The sequence below is a fragment of the Marmota flaviventris genome, chromosome 7 (assembly GCF_047511675.1).
Source record: "Marmota flaviventris isolate mMarFla1 chromosome 7, mMarFla1.hap1, whole genome shotgun sequence".
NCBI lineage: Eukaryota > Metazoa > Chordata > Mammalia > Rodentia > Sciuridae > Marmota > Marmota flaviventris.
In genome coordinates, this window is record NC_092504.1 from 71,258,114 (window position 1) to 71,284,763 (window position 26,650).

At 36.2% G+C, this 26,650-nt stretch overlaps 1 protein-coding gene across 2 annotated transcripts; it reads left to right on the forward strand.

Moving 5' to 3' along the window:
• The first annotated feature begins 1,844 nt into the window (after positions 1–1,844).
• On the forward strand, positions 1,845–8,758 carry Spp1 (secreted phosphoprotein 1). 2 transcript variants are annotated; one of them, XM_027939833.2, is made up of 7 exons: positions 1,845–1,938; positions 2,995–3,062; positions 3,172–3,210; positions 5,650–5,730; positions 5,986–6,027; positions 6,963–7,274; positions 7,963–8,758. In XM_027939833.2, the coding sequence occupies exons 2-7, from the start codon at positions 3,009–3,011 to the stop codon at positions 8,365–8,367; spliced, it is 933 nt and encodes a 310-aa protein (XP_027795634.1). In that variant the 5' UTR covers positions 1,845–1,938; positions 2,995–3,008; the 3' UTR covers positions 8,368–8,758. The 2 variants fall into 2 exon arrangements, with proteins under 2 accessions (XP_027795634.1, XP_027795635.1); XM_027939834.2 differs by lacking the exon at positions 5,650–5,730 and having other exon boundaries at positions 1,859–1,938.
• Positions 8,759–26,650: the final 17,892 nt, after the last annotated feature.

The window sequence follows — 26,650 nt, forward strand, 5'->3', positions numbered from 1 at the left end:
CCCTTCACTAAATTGAAAACATGACAAGCTTCTATGGGTCATGTGCTTAAAGGGGAAAAAAAGAAAGTGGTTTTAAAAGCAAGAGTAAGAGATGTTGTTTTTCAACTTTATAACCTGCATGCTTTATATTTTGTCAATATAGGTACCATCTCAATTATTAAAGTGTGCTACTAACCTACAAACCAATGGTAAATATTCATTTGGAATATGTCCAACTCAAAAGAGACATATTCCCCCCCCCCACCAAATGTCCATGAAATCTATGGATTAGTTATACTACTACTAACCCTGTAGGAAATTTTTTAATCTACATATTAAAAGAAATATTTGGCAAATAGGACTGACACTTCAGAGCTAATGTAATAATAGAATCATTTATTTGTAATCTCAATTTACACATAATTCTTTTCATGGAGGTGTAAGATAATAATAGTGTGATCTCCATTTCACAACTGAGAAAGGAGAATGAGGGGGATAGTAATCTCGACAACATGAAATATTTTAAATGGGCCCAGAGTTCTGCTACCCTGACTTCTGTTACAATATTCTGACGTCACCTGTAATTCTCTCCAACTCCTTTTAAATACTCAACAAAGTTTTTTTTTTAATATATTCATTAATTTTTTTTTCTTATCAAGTAGCCAATATTCCTGGGAGAAAAACTAGAGAAAGAAATATGATCTGTTTCTTTAGAAGTGTGCAAATTACTCTTTAATGTACATAATTTAAACATCTCACCTTACTGCCCATCCTGATGACATATTCCACCGAAAAGCATGACAAAGCACTACAACCTCCTCCTGCTATAAATTTCATTAATAGTTAACACACTCATGATCCTTAAAATAGGCAGGGCATTTGCATCTAGTGTGTGCCAGGCATTGTTAGTTTTACATATCGAATTCACTTGAACTTCTCAACAGTCCTATGAGCTAGATAATAACATCTGCAATTTATATGTGAGGAAACTGCATAGGTAGCTAAGGGATTTGCCCAAGGCCACACAGGTCATTAGTGATACAGTGGGACTGCAAGTCACAGTCTGGCTCCTGAAGCTTCACTTTCCAGCTCTCAGTCTAAAACAGCTTTACTTCTGGAACATCCAGGGTACATTCCCCTTCTTCTATTTATATAGTCATATAGCTATTGGATTCCTCATCTCTAAACAATTCGGCACAAGATCCATGTCTTTGAAAGGTCACTTGGAAGTCCAACTTGAAGGGCAAGAACAGGAATTTCAATGTCGCTAATGTCATTTATCTAGTGACAAGCTGCTGCAAACTTTAAATCACAAAATTGAGCTATTGGGTAGTGATGGAGAGAGGAATGTTTCTGAAGTCTTTGTCTGCCTGAACAATAGCCTTCTAATCTAATCAAAGTATAATGGTAGAGGCAAATGTGCTTGGAGATATGCCTTATCTATAAATGAAACCAAAAATAAAATCCATCCTATTTCATTTCATTTAGGATTGATTTACATTAATCTTTTTTATCCTACTCATTGAGAAACTATAAAATAAAATCTTTGTAAGAACTATTTACTTTTCCCTTTTTTATGGAACCCCTAATTGCTCTTCCAGGAGGCTGAGTGCCAATCCCCTAAATGAAAAATCTAGTTAATGATATTGTACATAAGTAATGTTTTAACTGTAGATGTGTGTGTGTGTGTGTGTGTGTGTGTGTGTGTGTGTGTGTGGTTATTTTTTTTTCAACCACAAAACCAGAGGGGGAAGTGTGGGAGCAGGTGGGCTGGGCAGTGGCAAAAACCTCATGACACATTTCTCCGCCTCCCGGAGTTGATGGAGAACGTCTGGAGCAGCATTTAAATACTGGGAGGTTAGGGTTGTCAGCAGCAGGAAGAGGAGCCAGAGAGCACAGCATCTTCTGGCACTGGTCTCTCAGGTCATTCTCAGCCTTCTCCACCGGACACCAGCCAAGGTAAGCCTGCAGCTGGCTACTGTGCCATGGTGTGTGCGTTCAGATGAATTTCATGGGGAAATCCAAGTTGTAAGGAAAATAGTATTAACTGTAAGGCTGTTAATCAGACTTTTATTGTTCTAGTCTTTTGAATAAGCAGGTCAGATACATGACAGGTCTCCTGGATCAAAGGTTTCCAGGTATTTTGAAAGCCGGTCATATGTAAAACTAAAAAATACTTCCAGGGGTTCTCAAAGGACGTGAAACCAATGCTTCTATTCAGAAGGTAAAATTTTACATCCCTTTGGGATAAGTATGGCTACATCACTATAAGGGACTAGATGATCATGGAGGAAATTAAAACAAGAAGAATCTTTCATGCTAATATAAACTACTGATGAGGCTATTTTAAAAATTATTTATCTCATTTTTAAGGAAAAATAAAACCCTTTCTGAATATCTTACTTTTGCATGTTAACATTTTCACCAACTGTAGACTCGTGATCCCAAACAGAAAATCTGTTAACTGTTTTCAGTGTTTCTTTGCTCATTTTAAATTTCTAGAATACTTTATTAAATAACTTCAAAGATAGTTCATGGCAAATAAGCAACACCTTAATAATGTAAATTAAAATTCACATTTGAAATACATGTTGGAAAAATGGAGAAAGCAAATTTTCTTTTATACTTTTATTTTCTCTTTGTGTTTTTCTTCCCTGAAAAATAAATATTCCACACTCTAGTTTATTTTTTAATTATTAAAATTGTTGATCTGAGATTTAGATAGATGAACATATTAGCTAATTGTTGTATAATCTCTGGAACTCTAAATTTAAAAGTTGAATAAATATAGAGTTGTAAAATTTCTCCCTTGCTAGTAGTGAGAAATGGAGAAAAGGGGTGGCAATACAAATATTAACTCAAAGGATTTGAATATTAAAAAGAAAAGTTTTCTAGAAGCAACAGAAAATATTTTGTAGGATATATTTTATTTGTGATTATTCTGTAAAGTGGCAGCATCTAAAAGTATGTCTTAACTTATGAAAATAGTAAATCCTCCTTACAAATGTTTTGCAGGAAAGGTCACTACCATGAGATTTGCAGTGATTTTCTTTTGCCTACTAGGCATCGCCTACTCCTTCCCAGTGAGTACAGCTGAATCTTAAAATTCTTGAGAACAAATAAATCATGTGCTTCCCTGTACTAGGAACACTTTCACACTGCAATTTCTTTTCCATCTTTTCTCTCTGAAAGGTTAAACAGGCTGATTCTGGCAGCTCTGAAGAAAGGCAGGTAAGCACGTTTTAGGTTTATCATGTAGTTAAATTATGCAACTTTTGCAAGAGGTGCTGTAAACATATTTGTTGCAATTTTATCTTCGTATTCAATCCTATGAATTTGTAAGTATTTATGACTGCCTGGTCTAGATCTAAGCCAGTAGCAAGAATGGTATACTTTTTAATGAATAGTCTCATAAAACTAGATGTTTTCATATAATAACATAATGCTCTGGGCCATTGTCAATTATACAAAATTGGTTCTGTAAAATTATGTTTTTTTTTCCTACAAGTCAATATGCTGTTGGAGAAGCAGAAAATTCCATCCTTTGCTTTATTTTGTGAAACAATGAGTTTAAAATTCACCTCAGATGTTAGAACTGTTGGTATGACCATAATAGTCACAGCATTGCCTAAGATTTTAATAAGAAGCCCATTGTGAAAGTCTATTTATGCTGTTTGTATCTATTGTGTTCATCAGCTGACTTTAGATCACATTTTCTAACCAAGCATAAGACCAAACCAAATGCTTTCTTACAATTATTTGACCACCATTGCAGAGGTACCTGCCCCTCCACAATAGATGAAACTGTGCCAGAGGAATAACAAGTAGGCCTTGTCCAGAGGATTTTGGACAAAAAGGCACACAGAGTTCAATTCCAGATGAACAGAATAGAGGCCAGTGTAGAGTTGCCTGGGGTCATGGCAGTTAGATTGCTTAATGAAGACAGCAGAGAGGTGTTCTTTCTTAGTCTGTGTGTGATCCAGCTGTGTGTGGTGTGTGAGTGTGTGCAGGTGTGTCAGGATGCATGTTTAAAGGACACATGAAGTCATGGCAGTGTATCATTAAATGGTCTTTAGAAGCTCAGCCTTCCAGAATCCCAGACATTTAGAGGAGCTGGTAGGAAATACAAGAAAGTCTGTAAGGATACAGTCCTGAAGATGAGCACTGGGAGTGTTTCTCTGGGAGTGTGAGGATCACTGAATTTTTAAAAAAAGTTTTAAATTTAATTTTATTTTTTATTATGGGGAAGGAACCTAGAGGCACTTTACCCTGAGCTACATCCTCAGTCTGTTATTTTTTTTAATTTTGAGATAGGGCCTTGCTAAGTTGCTGTGGGTGTCACTAAGTTGCTGAGGCTGGCCTCAAAACTTGCAGTTCTCCTGCCTCAGCCTCCAGAGTTGCTGGGATTACTGATGTGCCATCACGCCTGGGCTCTGAATGTTTCTTAGTCTGTTGATTTTGTTTATATTTTCTTCATGTGACTTTTTCAATTATAGATTTAACTTATAGTCTACCTGGGCCTGTATACATATGCCATCAAGAAAAAACAATATATATCGCAGTAATTTTTTCATCTTTTTCAGGCCAGCAACCTCTTCTTTCAGCAAAATCTTCAGAGAAGCCCAATATTAAGCTGCTCTGTTTAGAGTCAGCCATGAGAGAAATCCTAAGTCTTACTGTCTAGTTCCTTCCCTGCTCACCTCTCCTCCACGTGGCTGTAGAGGGGACTGTGTGGCACCCCCAGGGTTCTCATTTTCAAATGACAGAGCTGTGAAGTGATTGGGCCGGGGCAATACAGCCTGTCAGATGACACTCACCAGAGCAATTTCTACTTCTCTGCATTGATCTATCGTTACTTTCCAGATAGATTAACTTGGCTAAAGGAAAGCCCATTCCACTTACATTTTTGTCACATTAGAGCAATAGAACTTATGTGCAATGTTGTTTTTTTGTTGTATTTCTCACTATCTGATAAGACAGCCACTAGACACAGGTGGCTATTAATAATTCAAAATGTGGCTCATGCAACTGAGGAAGTAAAATTTTTAAATATTTAAAAATTGTAATTAACTTAGATTTAAATAACCACATGTGGTTAAAGATACTATATGAGACAGCATTGCCTTAGAGAGTTTATCTTTGTTCTGAGAAGAAAAGAACAGTGAAGATGAACGGAAATTAAGTGCATCTCTGCTCCAGGGGTGCTTCATCAGAGAGAGAAATTTATCCAGCAGAGATAGAACAGCAAAGTGTGGTGTTAAAATCAGTTTTGAGGGCTAGTAAGCCTGAATTTGAACCCTGAATCTGCCTCTTATTATCTATTAACCACATTGTGACTGAGTTTCCTTATTTGTAAGATGCGGAAACTAGTGGTAAATATTCTCATAGGGGATTAAAGGAATCAAGCAAATTAATATTTGTAAAACACTTTGAAAGAATTCTTGGCCCCTAGTAGGTTCTATTAAGTTCAATAAATGAATCTACAAGTAAAAGTAAGTTATAAAAAGGGTATCTAAAATATATTTAGATGAATGCATATTATATTTATCCATCAGGATTAGTATAGTTGTTTTTCAATAGTTGGATATAGCTGCATAACATTTCGATATTCCTGGGTTTCTTTCTTTCTTTTTCTTTTTAAAATATTGACAAATATGCACCTTTTCATAGCTTTACAACAAACACCCAGATGCTGTGGCCACATGGCTAAAGCCTGATCCATCACAGAAGCAGAATCTCCTAGCCCCAAAGGTATTCCTAAATTTCTCAAAACTAAAACAATAGTGACCTACCACCTAGGTCATTCAGACTGGTAAAATGGTCCTTCCAACCTGTTGGGAAATGCATGCTCAGGACACCAGTTGGTCAGCATGTTGGCCTTTTCCACTCAAAGACATCGACTACTGAGGCTAAAAAATACGACCTTTTTTGGACTGAAAAAATTAATTTTGAATAAAAAAAACTGAGCATGTATGATGTACACTAACATGTCACTTCCTCCTCCAGAATGCTGTGTCCTCTGAAGAAAGGGATGACTTTAAACAAGAGGTAAATTCTCACTTTCATCAAGGACCCATCACTTGAGACATGGAAGAAGCTGTTACCTGGAATCTCTTCCTCAGAGAAGTGTAGTGTTGCAGAAAATGTCTACTAATGCCTATTACTTGAAACATTAAGCTTCTTGCCATTTATTTAAGGTTTTTCAAAGATGTCTTATACAGTATCTGATAAACATGGGATTAATGTTTACCAAAGTCAAGGTTTTTTGCCTTTAGAATATTTTTGTTCTTAACATAATAGTTGGTTTGATAACTATTCTTTTTATTAAGACTATTAATGTATTTTTTGAGCAAGGAGATAAATCTATTTTACATTAAGATTCAACTTGTATATGCTAAAAATCGCTAATAAGGAAAGTTAGATGAATGATACATTATTGGCTGATTAGAATTTTAATAGACATTTAATGATTAATTCAGTGGATATATTTAAGCTGTGGTTTATACACATATGCATAGCAGAGTCATCTTTTTATTATACATGATAATAGGGATGTGGTTATAGGTTTTATATACACATTAAAATATGAATTCTCTGATAGCTTCAAAATTTTCATTTCAAATAGAAAAATCAACCTTACAATTATGTCTCTATTTCTACTACATCATTTAATTTGTAAAATGAATAATGTCTAACATGTATAGACAAAGCAATGTTGTAACATGAATATTATACTCAAATATTTGTCTTAGAAATATCTTCGAAAATGATTTTTTACTGGAAAGTAAGAAAAGTACCTTAGAGCATATTTCACTTATCATTGTGTTAAAAGAGACATTGGAAGACACTCACTTCATAGAGTATATTGTAATTGCAAAGATTGTGAAATGAAATAAAAGAAAAATTAAAAACTAATGCACAATAAAAGCTGAGGGAAAATAAAAATCAGAGACACTAATTTGTTGTATTGTTTTGATTTTTAGACCCTCCCAAGTAAGTCCAATGAAAGCCATGACCACATGGACGATGTGGATGATGACGATGATGGAGACCACGTGAACAACCAGGACTCTACTGACTCAGATGACTCCGATGATGATGATTCTCACCATTCGGATGAGTCTCACCATTCCGATGAATCAGATGAAGTGGTCACTGAATCTCCCACTGATGGTCCAGACACCCCGGTTTTCACTCAGATTGTCCCTACAGTAGAAACCTATGATGGCCGAGGAGATAGTGTAGATTATGGAGTGAGGTCAAAGTCTAAGAAGTTCTACATTTCTGAAGTCCAGGTAAATCCTTTAAAAGACACATGGCAATAAAGAGAGTTCAGTTCTAGGAAACCAGAGTCTGCATACTTCTTTATCATTCAGCAAGCAAGCAAACAATTATTAATAATCTACTTTATGATCATTAAATACAAAACTTTTTCCACTTGGTGGTTTTTAAGTTTACACAATTTCTTCCAAATTTTTCCACTCCAACACAATTCTATGTGTCCAAATTCTGTCTCCAAAGCATTTGATATAATTACTTTTTTTAGATTAAAAAAAGACTTCAGAAAACAATGATTATTTGCAAAATATGGTGTTCACTTCTTTATAACTAAGAGGAATTTTAGAGTCTCTGTGTTGAACCCAGAGGCAAAGGATCAAGATATGGCCTAGCTTCACACTTAGTATTCTTTTCATAATTTAACTCTCAGATTTGTGTTCTCTTTATGTAAATTGGAGATAATGAGACTACCTCAAAGGTTTCATTATATAGGTAAATGATGTACCTTATTAACTCAAGGACGTGACTTATGTGAAAGGGACTGGTAAAGTACTTAGCAACATGCTAAATTATTATTTCCTTCAACCAAATTTAGACAATGTTCAGTATAATTTGGCCTAAACATTACAGAGAGATAAAAAGAATTCTAATGTTCAAATCCTTGACTGTTCATATCATTCTTCTTCTGTCTGTGCTATGGTTCAGTATCCTGATGCTACAGACGAGGACCTCACCTCACACATGGAGAGCGCAGAGTTGAATGACGCTCACAAGGCCATCCCTGTTGCCCACCGCCTGAAAGTGCCCTCTGATTGGGATAGCCATGGGAAGGATAGTCATGAAACCAGTCAGCCGGATGACCACAGTGTGGAAACCCACAGCCAAGAGCAGACCAGGGAATACAAGAGGAACGCGCGTGATAACAGCAGTGAGCACTCTGATGTGATTGACAGTCAGGAAAGTTCCAGAGTCAGTCAGGAATTCCAAAGCCACGAATCTCATAGTAATGAAGACAAGCTAGTCCTAGACCCTAAGAGTAAGGAAGAAGATAAACACCTGATATTTCGTGTTTCTCATGAAATAGAGAGTGCATCCTCTGAGGTCAATTAAAAAGAGAAGGGAAAAAAATGTACAATTTCATACTTTACTATTAGTAAAAAGAAAACATACATTATAGAGATTGAAAGACAATACTCAATGCTTATTTCTCAGTTTAGTGGGTGAATGGATATGTGGATCAGGAAATAGATAATGTTTTTGATCATTAGCTTGTAGCTTTGTCATGGTAACACCCTTGTAACCTAAAAGCTTCAGCATGTTGTCTACATCTTTTCTATTGAAAAAATGCAAACTATCACTGTATTTTAATATTTGTTATTCTTTTATGAATAGAAAGGTATATAGAAGCAAAAGATACTTATACACACTTAAGAGAATATAACATTTTATGTCACTTTAATCTTTTGTTTTTTTTTAATGAGTGTATATTTTGTTGTGATTATTTTTGTTGGTGTGAATAAATCCTGTATCTGAATGTAATGAATATGGTGGAGTCAATTGTTTATTTGCTTTCCCACAGTAGTCATGGAATTAGTAACATGTAACCATTTTAATGAATCTGCTGAATTTGATAGAGATCCTGCTGGGGTCAGAGACAGGATCCACTGACCATTTTCTGGCTGAGCTTAAGTTCCTAGCCAATGAAACCAGGGTCTGGGAGCTGATACTCAGCTATAATGCCTCCAGCCACACCAAAAAAGTCTTTTTACTAATTTTAACATAGCTGATACAGAAACTAACAAAAGCCTAGATGCAATCACAAATCCATTGTATTTTTTCTCATCACAACTCATTAAATTTGTTCAGTCAACTTTTTTATTTCCTGCCTTTGATGAAACCTTGTGCAGGTCTGATAGCTATTCTGATCACTCTTAGATAAGAAAGAGACAGACCCTTTGTAACAGAAACATTTTAAATGCTGTTTCAAGTATAATCAGAATTCAAATTTTCATTAAAACTAAAACTTATGGAAGACTGAGTAGAGCAGGCTTCTTCAATTCCATGTTTTGCTCTTCTGCTCTTTCTGAAACCTGATATTCCATTTAGAAATTCAAAAATTGCCTATTTTCCCTTGGGATAAAAGAGGAAAAATTAAAACTGTAGGATATTTTCAAAAGAAACACTGAAGACAAAAATCAATATAATACAGTTAATCAAATAATCACAGGAATACTGATAGCTTTACATCCTTGCAACAAAACAAAAAGAATAAAAATAAGTGAATTGAGCTCTAGTCTTAAAAATTAGAAAAGAGCTACAAAACAAGAAAAAGAAAAGAAATGGTAGTACGAGAAGTAAAAGTAATGAGATAGAGAACCGGATAAAAAGAAACTAATAAATCAAAACACTAGGACTTTGGGGAAAAAATCAACAACATAGATAAACCAGTAGCCAACCTAATAATGAAAAAAAGCAGAAATCACAAATAAGAAATAAAAACAAGGAGATAGACAATGAAACTTAGAACACCTCAAAAATCAAAAGAAACTATTTGTCACAACTGTATTCAAATCAAAAGGAAAACCTAGATGACTTAGATCCTTTTCTTGGAAAACAACACAGGCTCTCCTTGACATTTGATGAAGTTCCATTCAGATAAACCCACTGAGCCTTTGAAATATATTATAAGTCAAAACTGTACTCAATGAACAAAATACCAAACATCCCAGCTTAGCAACACTGTATACTGTGCAGCATCAGCTGCTTTCCCTCCTGATCACATGGATGACTGGTTCCTATGGCTCACTGCAACTACCCAGCATCACAAGAGATCATCATACTGTGTATCATCACCATGGGAATTCATAGTGTGAGTTCTACTGAACGTGTATAATTTTCATACTGTTATAAGTTGAAAAATCTTAAGTCAAACCATCAGGAGTCATCTCTATACCAAAATCAACTCTGGAATGTTCAGAAATAAACATGCAAATTTCCATTGAGGAAAGAGAAAAAGTTAACTATAAAAAATATAAAGAATTAGCTATAAAAAACTAGTTCCAAATGATTTGACAGGAGAATTCTATCAAATTGTCGAAAATCAGATAGTCCCAATGCCACTCAAATTGTAGTAGAAAATAAAATAAAAAACATCTCTCAAATGATCTTTATTCCACTATTACAATCAATCCTGAAAAAGATTGCATGCAGATATGCATGTACACACACACACACACACACACACACATAAAAAACTATAGACCAATCTTATTCATGACTAGCACTGGAAAACTCCTAAATAAAATACCAGCAAGCAGAATGTAAAATCAAGCTCAAAGAACCTCTCAAAATCAAAGAAAATTTATTCTAGCACAATGGTGCTTCAATATAAGTAAGGTCATTCCTATAATTCACATATGTTTGTGTCTAAGGAGAAAAATGTCATGTGATTAGACTTATAGATGATAAAAAAGACTTTATATTTGTAAGCTCTTTCAGTGGCAATAATAAGCAGGATACACTCTCAGGGCCTTGCAACAGCTACTATTTACTTTTCTTCTTCCCCAGTTTGTAGTTGACCAGAGTGGTGGTGCTTGAGGGTGCAGGATGGATTTAGTTGTGCTCCACATCTCTCAGTCTGGGAACAGCAACTGTCCCAAGGCAAGTCCTGATGGTAGGAGCAGAAACACAAGAGGAGTGAGCAGAAACATGATGTGTTGCACTCAGAACTGAAACACTACTTCTTTAATCAAATTCCATTGTTCAAAGCATGTCACATGGTTAAAGCCAGTATCAATGGACAAGTAAGACATACTTCCCTCAGTGAATTGGAATAAATGAAGAGAAAAATGAAATAATAGTGAGCAAGTAATAACATGTTATATAGCTTGTGACATATTCCACATTCATTCCTAATTTTGTAACACAAAAGTTAAGGGATACTTTCTAAATATGATGAAATATTTTATGCCTCAGCCCCCAAACCAGTATCATCCTCAGTGGAGAAACATTAGAGGCATTCCCATTTTAAGATCAAGGACAAAGCAAATATGCTCCCTATCTCCACCACTGTTTGGCACCATATTGAGATACAAATTTATGATATTAAGCATGAGAATTGGCCAAATTATATCTCTATTTAGGTAAGAATCAATACTGAATATGATAACTAATAAATTCTGTAAGTTAGTATGATATAAAATAGACCTAAAACATGCCCCCCAACATTTAGAAGATGTGTCATTAATACAGAAAAAAATAAAATACTTAATAGAAAATGTATAAACAATGATATTATCAAAACTAAAACACTCCTAAAAGCCAAAGAAGTAGACTTGAACAAATGGAAAGATAGCATTTATTTTTTGTATTGCACTATTCAACATCATAAAAATGTCAGTTCTCTGCACGCAATATACACATGTAATTTGATTCCAATAAACAATAAAAGTAAAAATTTTTCCTGGAGCTATGCAAGCTGCTTCTAAAGTTTATATGGAAAAATAAGCATAAAAATATGAAGACAGATTCTAAAAAATTACAGCAACAAGGCAGTTCTAACCAATATTAATACATACTATAAAGACTCTAAAAGAAATGTGTGGTACTGGCACATGAATAGACAGATATCTGTGGAAGGGAACAGTAAGTTCAAAAACAGATTCAAGCACATATGGGATATTAATATATGAAAAAGGTGACATCCAAGACCACTTAGGAAAAGATAGACTTTTCAATATATGAGTTTGAGTGGCTTGATATCCATTTGGGCAAAGATAAAAATTGGAACCATATCTTACACCATATATCAAAATAATATCCAAATACATCAGAGATTTAAATTTAAAAGGAAGCCATTAAAACATTAGACAAATAGATGAGTGGGTTCCATTAAATCTGAGTATCAGAAAAACTTTTCTATTATGACAAGGCAATCCCATACCACAGTCCTGGTAGGCATCATTAGTCAAGTGCCCCAGCCTTTTGGGCCCCCAATGTACTTGCTTCAATTGGCACTTCATCACAATTAACTGCAGCTGATAGCCTAGTAATTGTGTAATCCATACATGCCAGAGAATGCAAACATCTCATTTCCTGTCAGGAACACTGCTCAGCACTGTGCTCAAATCCTAGGGCATCACCAAGTTTATCCCGAAATCACATCTTTCAGTAGTGGTACCAAACACCAGTCTCTGGAACACTTCTTTATCAGTCAAGGTTCAGACAACAGAAAATTCACCAGTAATTTGAACAGGGAAACTTGAACATAAAAAATTATTAACTAGAAATAAGAGGTTAACCAGAGAGGATAAAAGACAAATTTGGTGAGGGCATAGGGATGAGATAAGGAACAATTTAAGCAGAGACTCATGCCTATTGGAAAGGGTGCAGGGACAGCCCAGGAGATGGTAGAGAAGTTTGTTGTGTCCGGTCCACAGCGGGTGGGCTGAAGTTGGTAAACAGGATACTGACCACAAGCGGCTAGAAAACAGAGGCTGGCGAGTAGGAAATCGTGGGGCAGGGCTGCTGAGCAGGAAGCTGGAGAGTTAGCACCAAAGCTGGCAGCTGTGCCTTAGAAGCAAGAAGAGCAAGGACACCCGGAACGCAGGAGAGGGCCGGTTCTTCAATGTCCCTCCAGCGCCCTCTACTGACAAAGATCGGCATTGTGCAGCAAGATGAGGAAGCAGAAGAGAGGCAATGGATTTGGAGCAGAATGGTAGTAAACTAACTGATAGTTGGACAGGCTTATTAGAAAAAAGCCTAATTCCTGGTAAGAAGAGTACAAAGTAAGCCTGGGACATTTTTTTATGACAGAATGAAAACAAGCACTCAAAGACAACCTGGACTCCTATTCATGGTACTAAAGAGCAGGGACTCTCCATTGACCAAACACCAGCTATTGAAATAAGTAGTAAAAAGAAAAATGTAGTAATAGATTGTAACAAATTGAATTTTTAAATTCCTTTCTTATATGTAATGATGGGTAGAGAGAGGTTAGGAGGAGAACATTTCTTTACAGACAAATACAAACTAATAATAAACGCAGAAGAAATGATAAAATTAGAAAATAATTTCACAAGCCACAATGTAATAATTGATTTAGGAAGTTACTACTAGTGAATGTTAAAATCAGTGCATAAAATGTGACTGGGAACAGGTATTCATTTGGTCTCAATATATTACCCCACAAATTACTCAAAAATTTCAAAAGGAGGAAGGTGTTTTTAACTAGAATGATTTGGTAGTGACCATTTTAATCCAGTATTGAACTTAGATTTATCAATGGGACCATTAGATATGTCTCCTAGAATGTGATGAAATCAGAAGCATGCAACATCACCTATGAAATATTTCTCTAAACAATATTAGCGGGATCAGATCACTGAAAAATAGGTAAATACAGAATTTGAACTATTTTATAAAACATCCACCATGGACTTTCCAAAAAGAAGAGCTATCAAATAAAATATAGACTGTCCAGTTAAGTTTGAATTTCAGAACAACAAATCATCCTTTAGTATAAACATAGTACATATTACACTAAAAGATAATCTATTGTTTATCTGACATCCAAATTAACTGAGCATCCTTAATTTTTATTTTCTAAATCTGTTAGTCCTTTAAAAAGGGAGTTGATGTAATGAGACATAAAAGACATGAAGATTCAAAGTCTAAAAGACACAACCAAGGGTGTAACCAACCAATGATTGTTTATTGATTCTTGGATTAAAAAAATACATAAAGTTATAAAAAATGTAGAGATCAGATGATCTGATTGTGCACAATATGAGAGATGATTTTGTAGAATTATCGTATATTTTTCAGGTGATAGTATTGCATTGTTTATGAAAGCAAATGTCCTTATTCTTAAGAAAACTATGATGAATATTTCTTTCTAATGGTTCAAAAGGGGAAAAACAGTACTAGCAGGAAATGGGAAGAGGCAGGTAAGAAGATGCAAAGTAACAGATACAGAGGATGAATAAGTCTAGAGATTCAATGTACAATAATATGAGGGCTACAATTAATACCATTATACTATGTATGAGATCCCTACTAAATGAAATTTTAATCCTTCCTGCCACAAGACAAAACAAGAAAAGGGTAAAAATGTGAGATCATGGATACGTTAATTTGCTTCATTATAGTAAACTTTTTGAAATATATATGTATGTGTGTGTGTGTATATATCCCATAACATGTTGTATACCTTCAATATACAAAATAAAATTTATTTTAAAAAAATAAGTCAGCAAAGTGGCTTACAGAAAGAGAAAATGAGTATGGCAAAATGTCTTATTCTTTCAGCTTTTCACAAGGTTTGAAAATGTTCGGAAAATTGAGAGGAGAAGGAAAGAGTAGGCAGAATAAAAGTGAATGTATAATGAATAAAGTCCATAGAAGAATATCTCAAATATTATTGATACAAAAGTGTCAGAACAGTTTCTTCATTTTTCAGCTCATGAAAGTATGGAAACAGCATTCATAAATTATTATAAATTATAAAACAATGTTTAAACCAATGTCCCATCACCTTCCATATCCCCATAGTAGATACTCACTTTGGAGTAGTTGTTCTTTAGTCTGAGAATCTATTCATCATTCTCTTGTAGCAACTATATGACCTAATTGTGATTCAAACTCTTTTGCTGGTTCCTGACAAGGCCTCTCCCCTCAGTCACTCCCATTTTCTATGCTCCTAGTAACAGTGTCTCCAAATACTGTTTGATTGCAATTGCAGCATTAAGAGCCAAGTCTCCTATGGTGCTCAGTCTAGCCTTGTGGAGTCAGACACAGACAAATAACAGTAACGAGCAATTTTCTGATATTGATATGTGCCAAGCATGCAAAGAGGACTTTAAAAACATCATTGTGGAGATTGAGGAAAAGGTTATTTTCTACTTTGAAAATTCACAAGGCAATTTTCTGTACTTCTCCAATATGGCAAATTCATACACTTGAAGCACAATTATGTTCTTCACTTGAAACACCCATTCCCAAATCATAAATTCTCTGCAACATTGCAAATTCAACTTCAGTGTTATTTTTAAACACTTTCTTCACCTTACCTATTTTTTCCCAAATACCATAGTGGCTCATGTCTGATTAATATGATATGGTTATTTTAATCCAACTAGCAGCTAGATATTGTCCATTAGACCTAAATCTCTAATAATATACCCTCCTAAGATGAAATTAATCCTAGAGATCCATGAAGCTGAATATGTTCAGCTTGTCACATTGAAAGAAGCATAAGGTAGCCACCAAAGAGATAAAAAATTAGTTTTCTCTGAGGTTCTATAATGAGAATGTGAGGCAGCCCTAACGAGAAATCCGAAAGTAGGATCCTAAAGTGTTCTATCACCAGTGTTGCTCATAACATATCAAAGCTATACTTGAAGTTATTATTTTAATATTATTGAATAAAAGTACTGATCTTTTGCTTCTGGAAGGCAGGGAAAAGTAATACAGGCCTTCCTCTAGATGCAGCTCAAACACTGGACATGCATCATTTTCCTCTTTATTCCTCTTTGATGCAGCAGTTCCTAGACCCCTCATATGAGAAAAACAACCATTTAAGATCCCAGCCCAAGAAACTAGAAAAAGAAGAGCAAAACAAGTCCAGAGCGGGCAGAAAAAAGGAATAATAAGGAGAAGAATAGAGATCAATGAAACTGAAAACAAAGAAAATTAAACAAAATGCTCATTCTTTAAAAAATAAGTAAATTCAAAATCTTCTAGCAAGATGGAAAAACAAGAAGTTAAAAGACACAAATGTTCACATCAGGAAATAAAGGTAAAAGACCACACAGATCCTGTAGCCATTAAAGGTAATTAGGGAATGATAGTACTATGAGCTGAATGTATTCCCTTAAAAAAGAGATATCAAAGACCTAATATCCAGTATTTCAGTAAGCGACCTTATTTGGAAAGACTCGTTGCAGAGCTAATTAACTAGTTCAATGAAGTCATACTGGAGCACAGTGTGCTCCTAAACCAATATGATAGATATCCTGATACGAAGAAGGCTATGTGCAAATAGAGACGCTCAGGGAGAGATGGATGGTACACTGCTGCGAGCCAAGGAACACCACATACTGTGGAAACGACCAGAAGCTAGAAAGAGACAGGGAGGATTCTCCAATAGAGGTTTCATCATTCTTGGGGATAAATACTTAGGCTAAGTGCCTTTCCTCTAAGAGGAGAACAAAGCATGGATGTCCACTCTCACAACTCCAGCTCAACATAGAACTGGATGCAATACAGAACTGGATAGAACTCACTGCAATCAGACAAAAAAAATAAAAAATAAAAGACACATACATTAGAAGAGAAGAAAAGGCACTGTTTCTATTTTTAGATAATATCATTATGTTGAAAATCTATACAGACACTCCCAGAACTAATAAATGAGTTCAGCAAAATTACAGGATACAGAATTAACTCAAAAATCAATTAAATTCCTATATTCTGTCAACAAACAAATAGAAACCCAGAGCACACATCACACAAAGGACTTATATCAAGATTATAAATGTCCCAATTCCCTAGCCACTGATAAGAGTCTGACCATTCAATTCAAGTCTGACACAAAGTACTCAAGAGTCAGAGCAGGCTCCAAAAGCTAAAGGGATCAGTCTCATAAGACTGAACTCACTTCACATACCAGTTGCAAGACTTAGGTCCCCAGGACACCCACACTGATGTCCAATGTGGCTACAAAATCAGGATTTCCATGACTCTCTTCAGGTTTAATAGCTCATTGGAACAATACACAAAACTCAGAAACATATTTGCCTGTGTTTACTGGTTTGTTATAAAGAGTACAACTTAGGGAAAGCTGAATAGAATGGATGAATCAGGCAAGGCAGGGAGAGGGGGTGTGCAGAACTTCCATGCCTTTTCCAAATGTGCTGCCCTCTGAGCTCCTCTGTGTGATCACCAATTCGGAATTCCTGGAAACTCATGTTTTAGGGGGTTTTAGTGGAGGTTTTATTATGTAAAGCATGATTGATTAGATCATTTGCCAATGGTGATTAAACTGGGTTGCCAGCCCTTCTGCCCTCCACAGAGGTTAGGGAGTGGGACTGAAAAGTCCCAACCCTCTCATTATGGCTTGCTCTTTCTGGCAACCAGCCCCCTCTTGAAGCTATTCAGGGACCCAGCCACCACTCATCTATTTAACACAGGAAAAGTAGCAGTCACTCCTGAGAATCTGAGTATTTTAGGAGCTATGTGCTGGAAATCAGAAACTCAGATTAACTTTTTCAATTATTATTGTATCATAATAAGGACCTCTCAAAAGTTAGAATTTAAAAATCAAACAATGCAACTGAAAAATAGACAAAAGATGTTCCCTGACATTTCACTGAAGAGGAAGTACAGATGGCAAATAAACACATTAAAGAAAAAAAAAGTGATGTCAACACTGAGGAAGATTTGGTGTAGGGTACACATGACTTTCTCGTATATTTCTTTGATCTTGCTATGGATCTATAATTATTCCAAAGTTAAAAGTTTGATTACAAAACAAGATAGATGGCCTGTCTTTTGTGATAGTACCTTTTCTAGTTCTCACTAAAATACCAATGAAGACAAAGAATAAAATGGATATTCACATAACTATGCAGCGAGTAACTAATTTGAGTATAACCTCTCCTAAACATAAGATAGGGAAGCATGAATATTTTTCCCTCCAGACTTCCTCAGACTTTACCTCAGGTAACAGAGATCAACGAGGAGGAAGAGGAGGGGAAGTGGGAGGAAGAGAACCAAAGGGAAGAGGAGACAAAAGAAGAGGAAAGAGGAGGACATAATTGTTTATACCTGCCCACTGTCTGGTGGCGAACTCAGAGTCAAAGAACTTGTACGAACCAGAAAGAGGTCCAGTAATTCCTCCATCTTCTACTGATAATTTGAAAGAGAGTACCATTCTGTTTTGTACCTTTTCCCGGATATCTTAATCTATCAGAGAAGAGAGTTCATTGGCAGAGAGCAATGAATATATTTAAGTATAAAGAAAATTTATTATATTATTGTTTTACAACAAAATGAAAATTTATAGACTTTGGCGATGTAATATTATTATTTATTTTGAAATGCATTTGTCAGTAGAAAGTATACATTTGCTAATATCTAAAGTCAAAACCTTCAGTAAAAGGGGAAACTTTAAAAAACAATAATACAGACAAGCCAGACTGAAGGAAAATATTTGCAAAAGATGTATCTGGCAAAGGACTATTATCCAAAATACACATCTCTTAAAACTCATCAACAAGAAAATAACCAATCTGGTTTTAAATGGGCCAAATACTTGAATAGACACCTCACCAAGGGAGTTGTATATGGCAAATAAGCATATGAAAATGCTTCACATCATATGTCATCAAGGAATTGCAAATGAGATATTACTGCTGAAGTATTAGAATAATCAAAATCCAAACACTGACAACTTCACAGCTGGGGAGGACATGAAACAAGTGGAATTCTCACTCATTACAGGTGATAAAGCACTTTAAGATAAGTTACTTGCATGCTTCTATCAAATGATCCAGCAACTGTGTCCCCAAAGCAATTGAAAACTTGGGTTCATCCAAAAACTTGCACATGGATATTTATAGCAGCTTTATTTATAATTGCCAAATTATAATTTACTAGATGTCCTTTGTTGGGGTCGCCCTGAACAGGAGCTGAGCACGCCCCCTTAGCCTTGAGTAATGGGGTATGGAACTTGCATTACACGCAGTGTGAAACAAGTGGGCCTTACCCTCACTTGGCAAGGAAGTGCAGCTCTGGGGTTGGGCGTCACCCAATGGGACTGGGCTACACCCCCTGTTTGTTGTAAGACAATCCCTTGCCTTATTTGGGTGGAATATTCTATGGAATGACTTTCCCCTAATAAAAACAGGGGTTCCCATGCGCTCGCCCTCTTGCCTCTTGCCTCCCTTGCTCCTCTTGCTCTTTCCAGTGCTGCCCAGTGTGAAGCTGACCCCTGAGATTGCAGAGCCATCCCTTATCTCTGAAAAAGGTATTTTGTGTTTGTGTGGCCTTTTCTTTGCCAGCCCAGTTCACCCGTAGTGACCCTGATTCTGTTGATGCAGGATGTGGGCTATAGTCCTTCAGTAGGCAAAGAGATCAAACTGTGCTACATATAAACAATGGAATATTATTCATCACTAAAAGCAAATGAACTAGCGATTGTGGTGGCCCACATCTCTAAGCCCAGTGGCTCTGGAGCTTGAGACAGGAGGATAACAATTTCAAAGCCAACCTCAGCAACTTATCGAGACCCTAAGCAACTTAGGGATACCCTATTCAAAACAAAAAAAAAATTTAAAGGGCTGGGGATGCAGCTCAGTGGTTAAGCTCCTCTGGGTGCAATCCCCAGTACAAAAGAAGAAAGAAAAAGAAAAGAAAGAATCAATGGGCCATGAAAAAGTGTAGAGGAAATTCAAATGAACACTACTGTGTTAGCTTTTTGTCACTGTGACAAAATACCTAGGATAATCAACTTATAAGGAGGAAAGGTTTATTTGGGCTTGTAATTTCTGAGTTTTCATTCCTTGGTCACTGGGCCCTATTGTTTTGGGCCTGCAGCAGCAGGACATTATGGTGGAAGCACAGGAGCATTGCTCACCTCATGGTGGCCAGGAGGAAAGCACAGAGAGGAAGGACCCAGGGTCACAATATCTCATTCAAGGACACACTACCAATGATCTAACCTCCTTCCACCAGGATCCACCTCCTAAAGATTCTATCACCTTCCAATAGTGCCATAAGCTGGTGGTCCATGGGGTTTGAGGGACACTCCAGATCCAAACTATAACAATTTCGAAGAGAAAGAAACCAACCTATATGATTCTAACAATCTGACATTCTGGAAAAGGCAAACAATAGAGACAGGAAAAATATCAATGGTTTCCAGGAGTTAGTAGAGAAAAAGGGATGAATAGGTAGAGCATAGAAGATTTTTTGATGAGTGATACTATTTATTCTGTATGGTATTGTAATGGTTGACAGATGTCATTACAAATTTGGTCATTAGAATATACAACACTAATAGGGAATCCTAATGTAAACCATTGACCATCAGTGATAATACTCTGTCAATGTAGGTTTATCAATTGTAATAAATGTAGTACTTTGATGAGGCATATTGATAATGGGGTAAGCTGTGCATGTATGGGGATAAGGGGTATATGGGAAATCTCTGTATATTCTACTTAATTTTGCTATGAATCTAAAACTAACTTAACAAATAAAGCCTACTTTAAACATTTTTTGTTAACTGATGGTTAATATTAAAATTTGCATTTGTAAGTGACTTCTAAATATCATTCAGACAGAAACCCAATATAGCTTACGAATGTTTGCTGATAAACTAATGAGTAGCACTTGGGTCACATCAAAGTAAGGGCTGTGATCACAAAGAAGCATTAAATAAAATGAAGCCATTGAAGTTTACAAATTTAAAATATCTTATGGAGCCAGTAAGCAGCAGTATGAGAAAAGCTACTTTAACCAAGCTGGGATGATGTTAGTAAAAGGCTAAACACATACAACAGAGAACAGAACAGAATATACAGAAATAGACTTACTTGTTTATATGTGGCCAATTTAATTTTAACAATGGTACAAAGATGATTCTAGTCTTTTCAACAAAGAGTTCTGGAATTATCTGATTCAAATCAAAACAAACCAAAAAACCTTCATCCATACCTCATATCATATACAAAATTATCGAAAATGGGCCATATGCTTAAATGTGAAATCTAAAATTATGACACTTCCAAAAGAAAATATGGACAAAAATACTTATGACCTCAGATGAAGCAAAGATTTCTAAGACATGACACCAAAAATAAAACCATTACATAAAAATTCATACATTGAACTTTATCAAAGTGACAAGCTTCAGAAAATAATGTCAAGAGAATGAAAAGGCACTTTTAGAAGGTTCTTTGGAATATTATTATAGCATAGATTTCAAAGTTTCAATTTAATGACGTTTAAAAAGAAAAAGTAGAGGTCAGTGTCCCCAAAGTCCCTAACTTCCTCACCTGGCAGAGTGGGAGCCAACCCAGCCACCTCAATTCCTTCTTTAGCCCCCTCAGCTCAGACAAGGGGCCCAATGATGTGTTTGTATAGCTTTTTATGCATATGTCTAATATGACTTTTACCAGTCTATAGGATTCACTTCTGTTCAAATATATTATTTAGTGTAATTTTATTTGCAATTAACAGAAATCCTAACCTTAATAAATCAACCAAAAAGGAAATGTTTCAGCTCATGAAATCCAAAGTTCTAACTTTAATTAGTACTTGATTTGGAAGCTCAAACATCATTAAAACATGGTCTTGCTCCAACTCTTTGCTCTCCTCTTTTAAAATACAGATTGCTAAAACCTACCCAAGACGTAATAAATCAGAACCCCTAGGAATTAGAGCCCATAATCTGTATTTAAAATAAAACAAAATTCTACAACAATACCTTTCCAGAAGAGTGTCACAAAGCTCTTTCTGGTTAAATGTTTTATCTGTGTATAGCAAGTTTCTTGCAGTATGCAGGATGAATGGGCAGATATTCTATAAAGTCTGGAATATCTGGGAATTCTAAAAGCCTCATTTATGTTGGCATCAAGAAGCATTTGAAAAAAAATCTGATAAGCTTTTGGAAAAGTCTATGCTAGTGGTAGTACAGTTGGATTCGGTTTTTAAACAAATATACCCACAGGGTACTAATGACTAAATTAGAGTTGGTGAAGAGAAGAGCTTCACACAGTGTTCCAAGGAGCTCTGTTCTTGGCCCTACCTAGTTCAAAATTCTTTGGAGCTTGAAAAAGACAGATGATAAATAAAATATCTACACCTCATTAAACCAGGTGATGGCACATGATAAAAATGTATATTGTAATGTTCCTGACTATCATGGCTACCCAAACATTAGTTCAATTTTGATATTCTTCCAGTCTTCACATTGCTTGCACTTTATCGTGTATGTGCTCCTGGCTCCATTTTTTGGAGTGTGAACATTTTGGCTGCCAGCTTGTCTGGGATTACATCCTTACAACTTCAAATCTAATGGTAAGAAAAGCTTTTCTTTTCCAACAACTGGGAAATATCTCTGGCCTGGTTTTCATTGAATCATTTTCGTTTTCATTGCTGAATACCATTCAGAGGGGCCAAGGGAACTTGATGTTCCAGCCACGCCTGAGTTCCATGCTCACCACTTGGGAGCTTAATGGTGGTGCAGCCTCACCTGAATCACAGACTTGGTTATTTTATCACTGTAAATGAGACTTGCTTCTGAGCTGCTCATCAACAATTAAATAAGTCAGAGTCTCTGTGAGTTTTCATAATTCTTAAGATGATGACAATGTGAAAAAATACTCCTAATATAGGATGCAAATGTTTAGATAAAGTTTTGCTGGGCATAAGTGCAAGTAAGTTGGGGCTGGGAACCAAGATCAGGTCAGTTGTTGATGTCTGAATCTAGAAAGATTCACAAGTCTATGTAGGGTAGAAGAGGGAGTGAGGGAAACATAAGGATGTTTCCCTGCAGTCTTTTGATTCCTCCTGAAGGTAGGCAATCATGTTTTATCTTTGTCTCTCCCAAGTCCAACATGGTGTATGGCATCTAGTGGACACTGAATAAATGTTTGATGAACTTATTATTTTTTCTTGATTAATCTTCAACAAAAATTCCACAGGGGATTTGAGCAAATATTTAACCTCATTGTTTAGAGAAGAAAACTAAGGGAGAGAGGGTAGGTCCTCAAGACCACAGTGCCAGCCAGCGATGACGCCAAGATAATCCCACAGAGACAGAAACACACAATGGCAAATCCAAACCAAACCCAGACATGAAGAATACCACAAAGCCTAGCCTGCCTTATTAGAGCAGAAAAATGAGGAATAAAATAAAGTCTAAGTTTTACTATGGTGAGCAGTTCTTATAAAGTCCCAAACACCAAATTTTCTTCTAATTATTTCAGATGTCAAGTGGTAAAAAATTTATTTTATGATGTTCTTGAATAAATAAGGACTGAGAAAAAATGTGGGGGAAACATGTTTGTTTGGGTGAATTGCTAAGCAACACCACACATGCCAGAAACTCCTTTTGGATTTCCTTTTAAAGGTGGAGACGGCGAGACTAACGGGTACTTCAGCTCATGTCTGTCTCATCAGTTCTCACTGGAAAATAAAAGCAAACCAGGAAATAAACAGGCAATTCTAACAATAAATAAGTTAGAGATGGGGAGATGACGATGTATCCATTCATTTGAAGTCTTTTTACTGTTGTCTTTTAAAATGTCCTCTATAGCACTAAGACTAAGAATGGGGTCTGCACATCACGTCCTCCAGAAACCTACTACACAGATAAAATAAAACCAAATAGCATCCAGGCCAGGTTATCTGTCCCACCCCATATTCCAGACTCCCGGGATTATTAATACTGGTAATATCACAATAGGACTGTGACCGTCAGATGAAGAAAAATGCAACTTTGTGAACTGTGCTTATGTAATAAGAGAAAACTTCTTTTGAGAAGTACAGTTTTAAGATGGATATTAAAGGAAGGAATTCTATGTATAGAGAGAGAAATTTACAGCCTTGGGGATAAGTGAAAGGTAGGTAGTTTGCAGGGGTAAACTATTTTAAAGTAAAAGCACAAAAGGGAACATCAGTAAGCCAGAAAGAATGGATAAATATTTGGATGACAGGTTTTGGGTTTATGATGCTAAGAGAAACTCTTGGAGTGTAAGATTTAATTAAGATGCAGTGGGCCAAATGCTATTCAAGTTATATGATACAAGAATTGCTGACAGTTTTTTTTTTAATTACATTTCTTTTGTGCTAATTTGTAAACCAAATTGTGGGTAAACACACATTGAACTCTAAATTATGTGTGTGTAGACACATTTTCAAGCAAGACGTTTAAAATTTTTTAAAAAATTTATTCTACCTAGTTGTGCACGACAGCAGAATGCATTCCAATTCCAAGATGAATTAAGGGTGATGTAATAGAATCAGGAAGAATGTTTCTGATTTTCTTTTAAATAATTTACACTGTTAAAAACCCAGACCTATTAATATTTACTGCATAACAAAATTTGATCTGGCCCTAGTACCTTCCCTCCCACTTCAGCCTGGTAATCTCTTCTCTGAATCCCTTCTTGTGTGTCTCTCAAATGAGAATATAATTCCCCAAAGGATCTATCTAAATAGTATTTTTGTTCTGTTCCTCCTAAATCAAATAATGTTTTTATATGCGTAGTAAAAGTATGAAATTTAAACCCAATATATAGATAAAAATTGAAGTAATTTGCTCAATCTACTGCCCCGGGATATGATTATTTTCCTATCACTTCTCTCTTCCTTGTGTCACTAGACTGCAGACCCTCTACCTGACTAGATTCATTCATTCACTCAGAAAATACCCAAGGAATGTAAGTCCTCCCCTGTAAGGGCCAGGCTTTTAGCCTATTTTCTTGATTATTCTCTTGCTCATAGTGTTGGGCTTGGTACATAGTGGTACTCAGTAAGTGTTTCCTATAAAATCCTGTGCTTGGCATGGAGCCCCTGTGCTCAAGAAGGTCACAGTCCAATTGGGACAAAGATGACCAAATAAGCAATTATAGCAGTTGAAAATAATTATTGAAGATAGACAAGCTAATACAACCCTAGCACTGCTAGCATTTACCAATGCCAGACAGTGTTCCACATGCCTTAATGCTCTAGTATGAATGTTAATGTTTTCTTAAATTTGTATACTGAAATCCAAACCCACATAGAGATGCTATTATGCAATGGTGTCTTTGAGAGATGATAAGGTTGTGGGAATGAGGCACTTATAAAAAGGATTACTGCCCTTATTTTAAAAGGTCCAAAGGGGCTGTGTTAGTCAGTTTTTTATTGCTGTGACAAATTCCTGAGATAAATTCTTATTCTTCTAAAAGAAGAATAAGTTATTTTTGCTAACAGATGTTTCAGTCCATGGCTGATTGGCTCTATTGCCATTGGACCTGTGGTAAGGGAGACCATTATGACCAAAAGTGTGTGGTGGAGCAAACCTGCTGACTTCATGGAAGCCAAGAAACAAAGAAAGAGCGGGAAGGACGTGGTTCCAACATTCCCTTCAAGGCTATGTCCCAAACAACGTAACTACCTCACTCTAGGCCTCAATGCAGAAAGCTGCCTCCCACCAGGGCCACAGGCTGACAACCAACCCGTTAACACTCCATAAGCCTCTGGAGGACATTAAAGATCCAAACCATAACAGAGTTCTTTTTTCCCTTTCACCTTACAAGTCTACAGCTAGAAGGTTCCCTCCGAATCAGAAACTGAACCTTCACCAGACACCAAACCTGCTGGTACCACTATCTTAGACTTCCCAGCTGCTAGAACTGTAATAAGCCACTCATGTTTGGTAATTTTATTGTAGCATCCTACACCAGAAGGACTAAGATACTTATGTGTATTAATTCACCTAATCCACACAACACTATGAAATGTGCATTCTCATCATTTCCATTTTTACAGACACAGTCAAGTGAGATAACTTGTCCATGGTAACACAGCTCAGAAGTAGAGAGCAATACATAAACGCAGGCAGTCTGCCTTCTGGGTAGAGCACTGCAGTCACAAACCAAAGATTCAGACTGACTTAAAAACCACTGAAGTTTCTTCCAACACTGGGATTCTAGGTGATAGCATCGATGGTAATAATGAAGCATAGGACAATGGAAAAAACAATTATGAAAGCCTTTCCATTTGGAACACACTGTTGCTTCTCAAACTTAGGGTGCTCCAGAATTCAGAAGATTTATAATTTCAGGACTGAGGTCCTGGAGTTTCTGAACCAATGAAGTTGGAGTGTGGACTTGGAATTTATATGTTTAACAAATCCTTCAAGTGATACTGGAAGTCCAAGTCATATTTAAAAAACACTGCACTAGATCTTGTTATCTCTTTTCATTCCTGGCTCTCCTCTTTTTTTTTTTTGGTACCTGGAATTGAACTCAGGGGCACTCAACCACTGAGCCACACCCCCAGCCCTATTTTATATTTTATTCAGAGACAGGGTCTCACTGAGTTGCTTAGCCCCTCGCCATTGCTGAGGCTGGCTTTGAATTTGCCATCCTTCTACCTCAGCCTCCAGAGCCTCTGGGATTACAGGCATGTGCCACTGCACCCAGCTCTCCTCTTATCTCTTAATTCAAAACTGAATTAACAATGCAGTACAGGTGCTGCTGCTCAGGGCACTCCATCTTTAGAAGCCTCTTGAATGACAGGATTCATAAAATCTGTTTAGGATGGAAATCTCTGTTTTTGATTTTGGTTAATGTGTCTCTTCTGGAAGCCAAGAACTATATCACACTCTGTTTAATGT

Bases quoted from the DNA above. Each gene is read 5' to 3' on its own strand.
- Spp1 (XM_027939833.2), top strand. From the start codon at position 3,009: ATGAGATTTGCAGTGATTTTCTTTTGCCTACTAGGCATCGCCTACTCC. The intron at 3,063-3,171 runs GTGAGTACAGCT...TCTCTCTGAAAG, and splicing joins GCATCGCCTACTCCTTCCCA to GTTAAACAGGCTGATTCTGG. The intron at 7,275-7,962 runs GTAAATCCTTTA...GCTATGGTTCAG, and splicing joins TCTACATTTCTGAAGTCCAG to TATCCTGATGCTACAGACGA.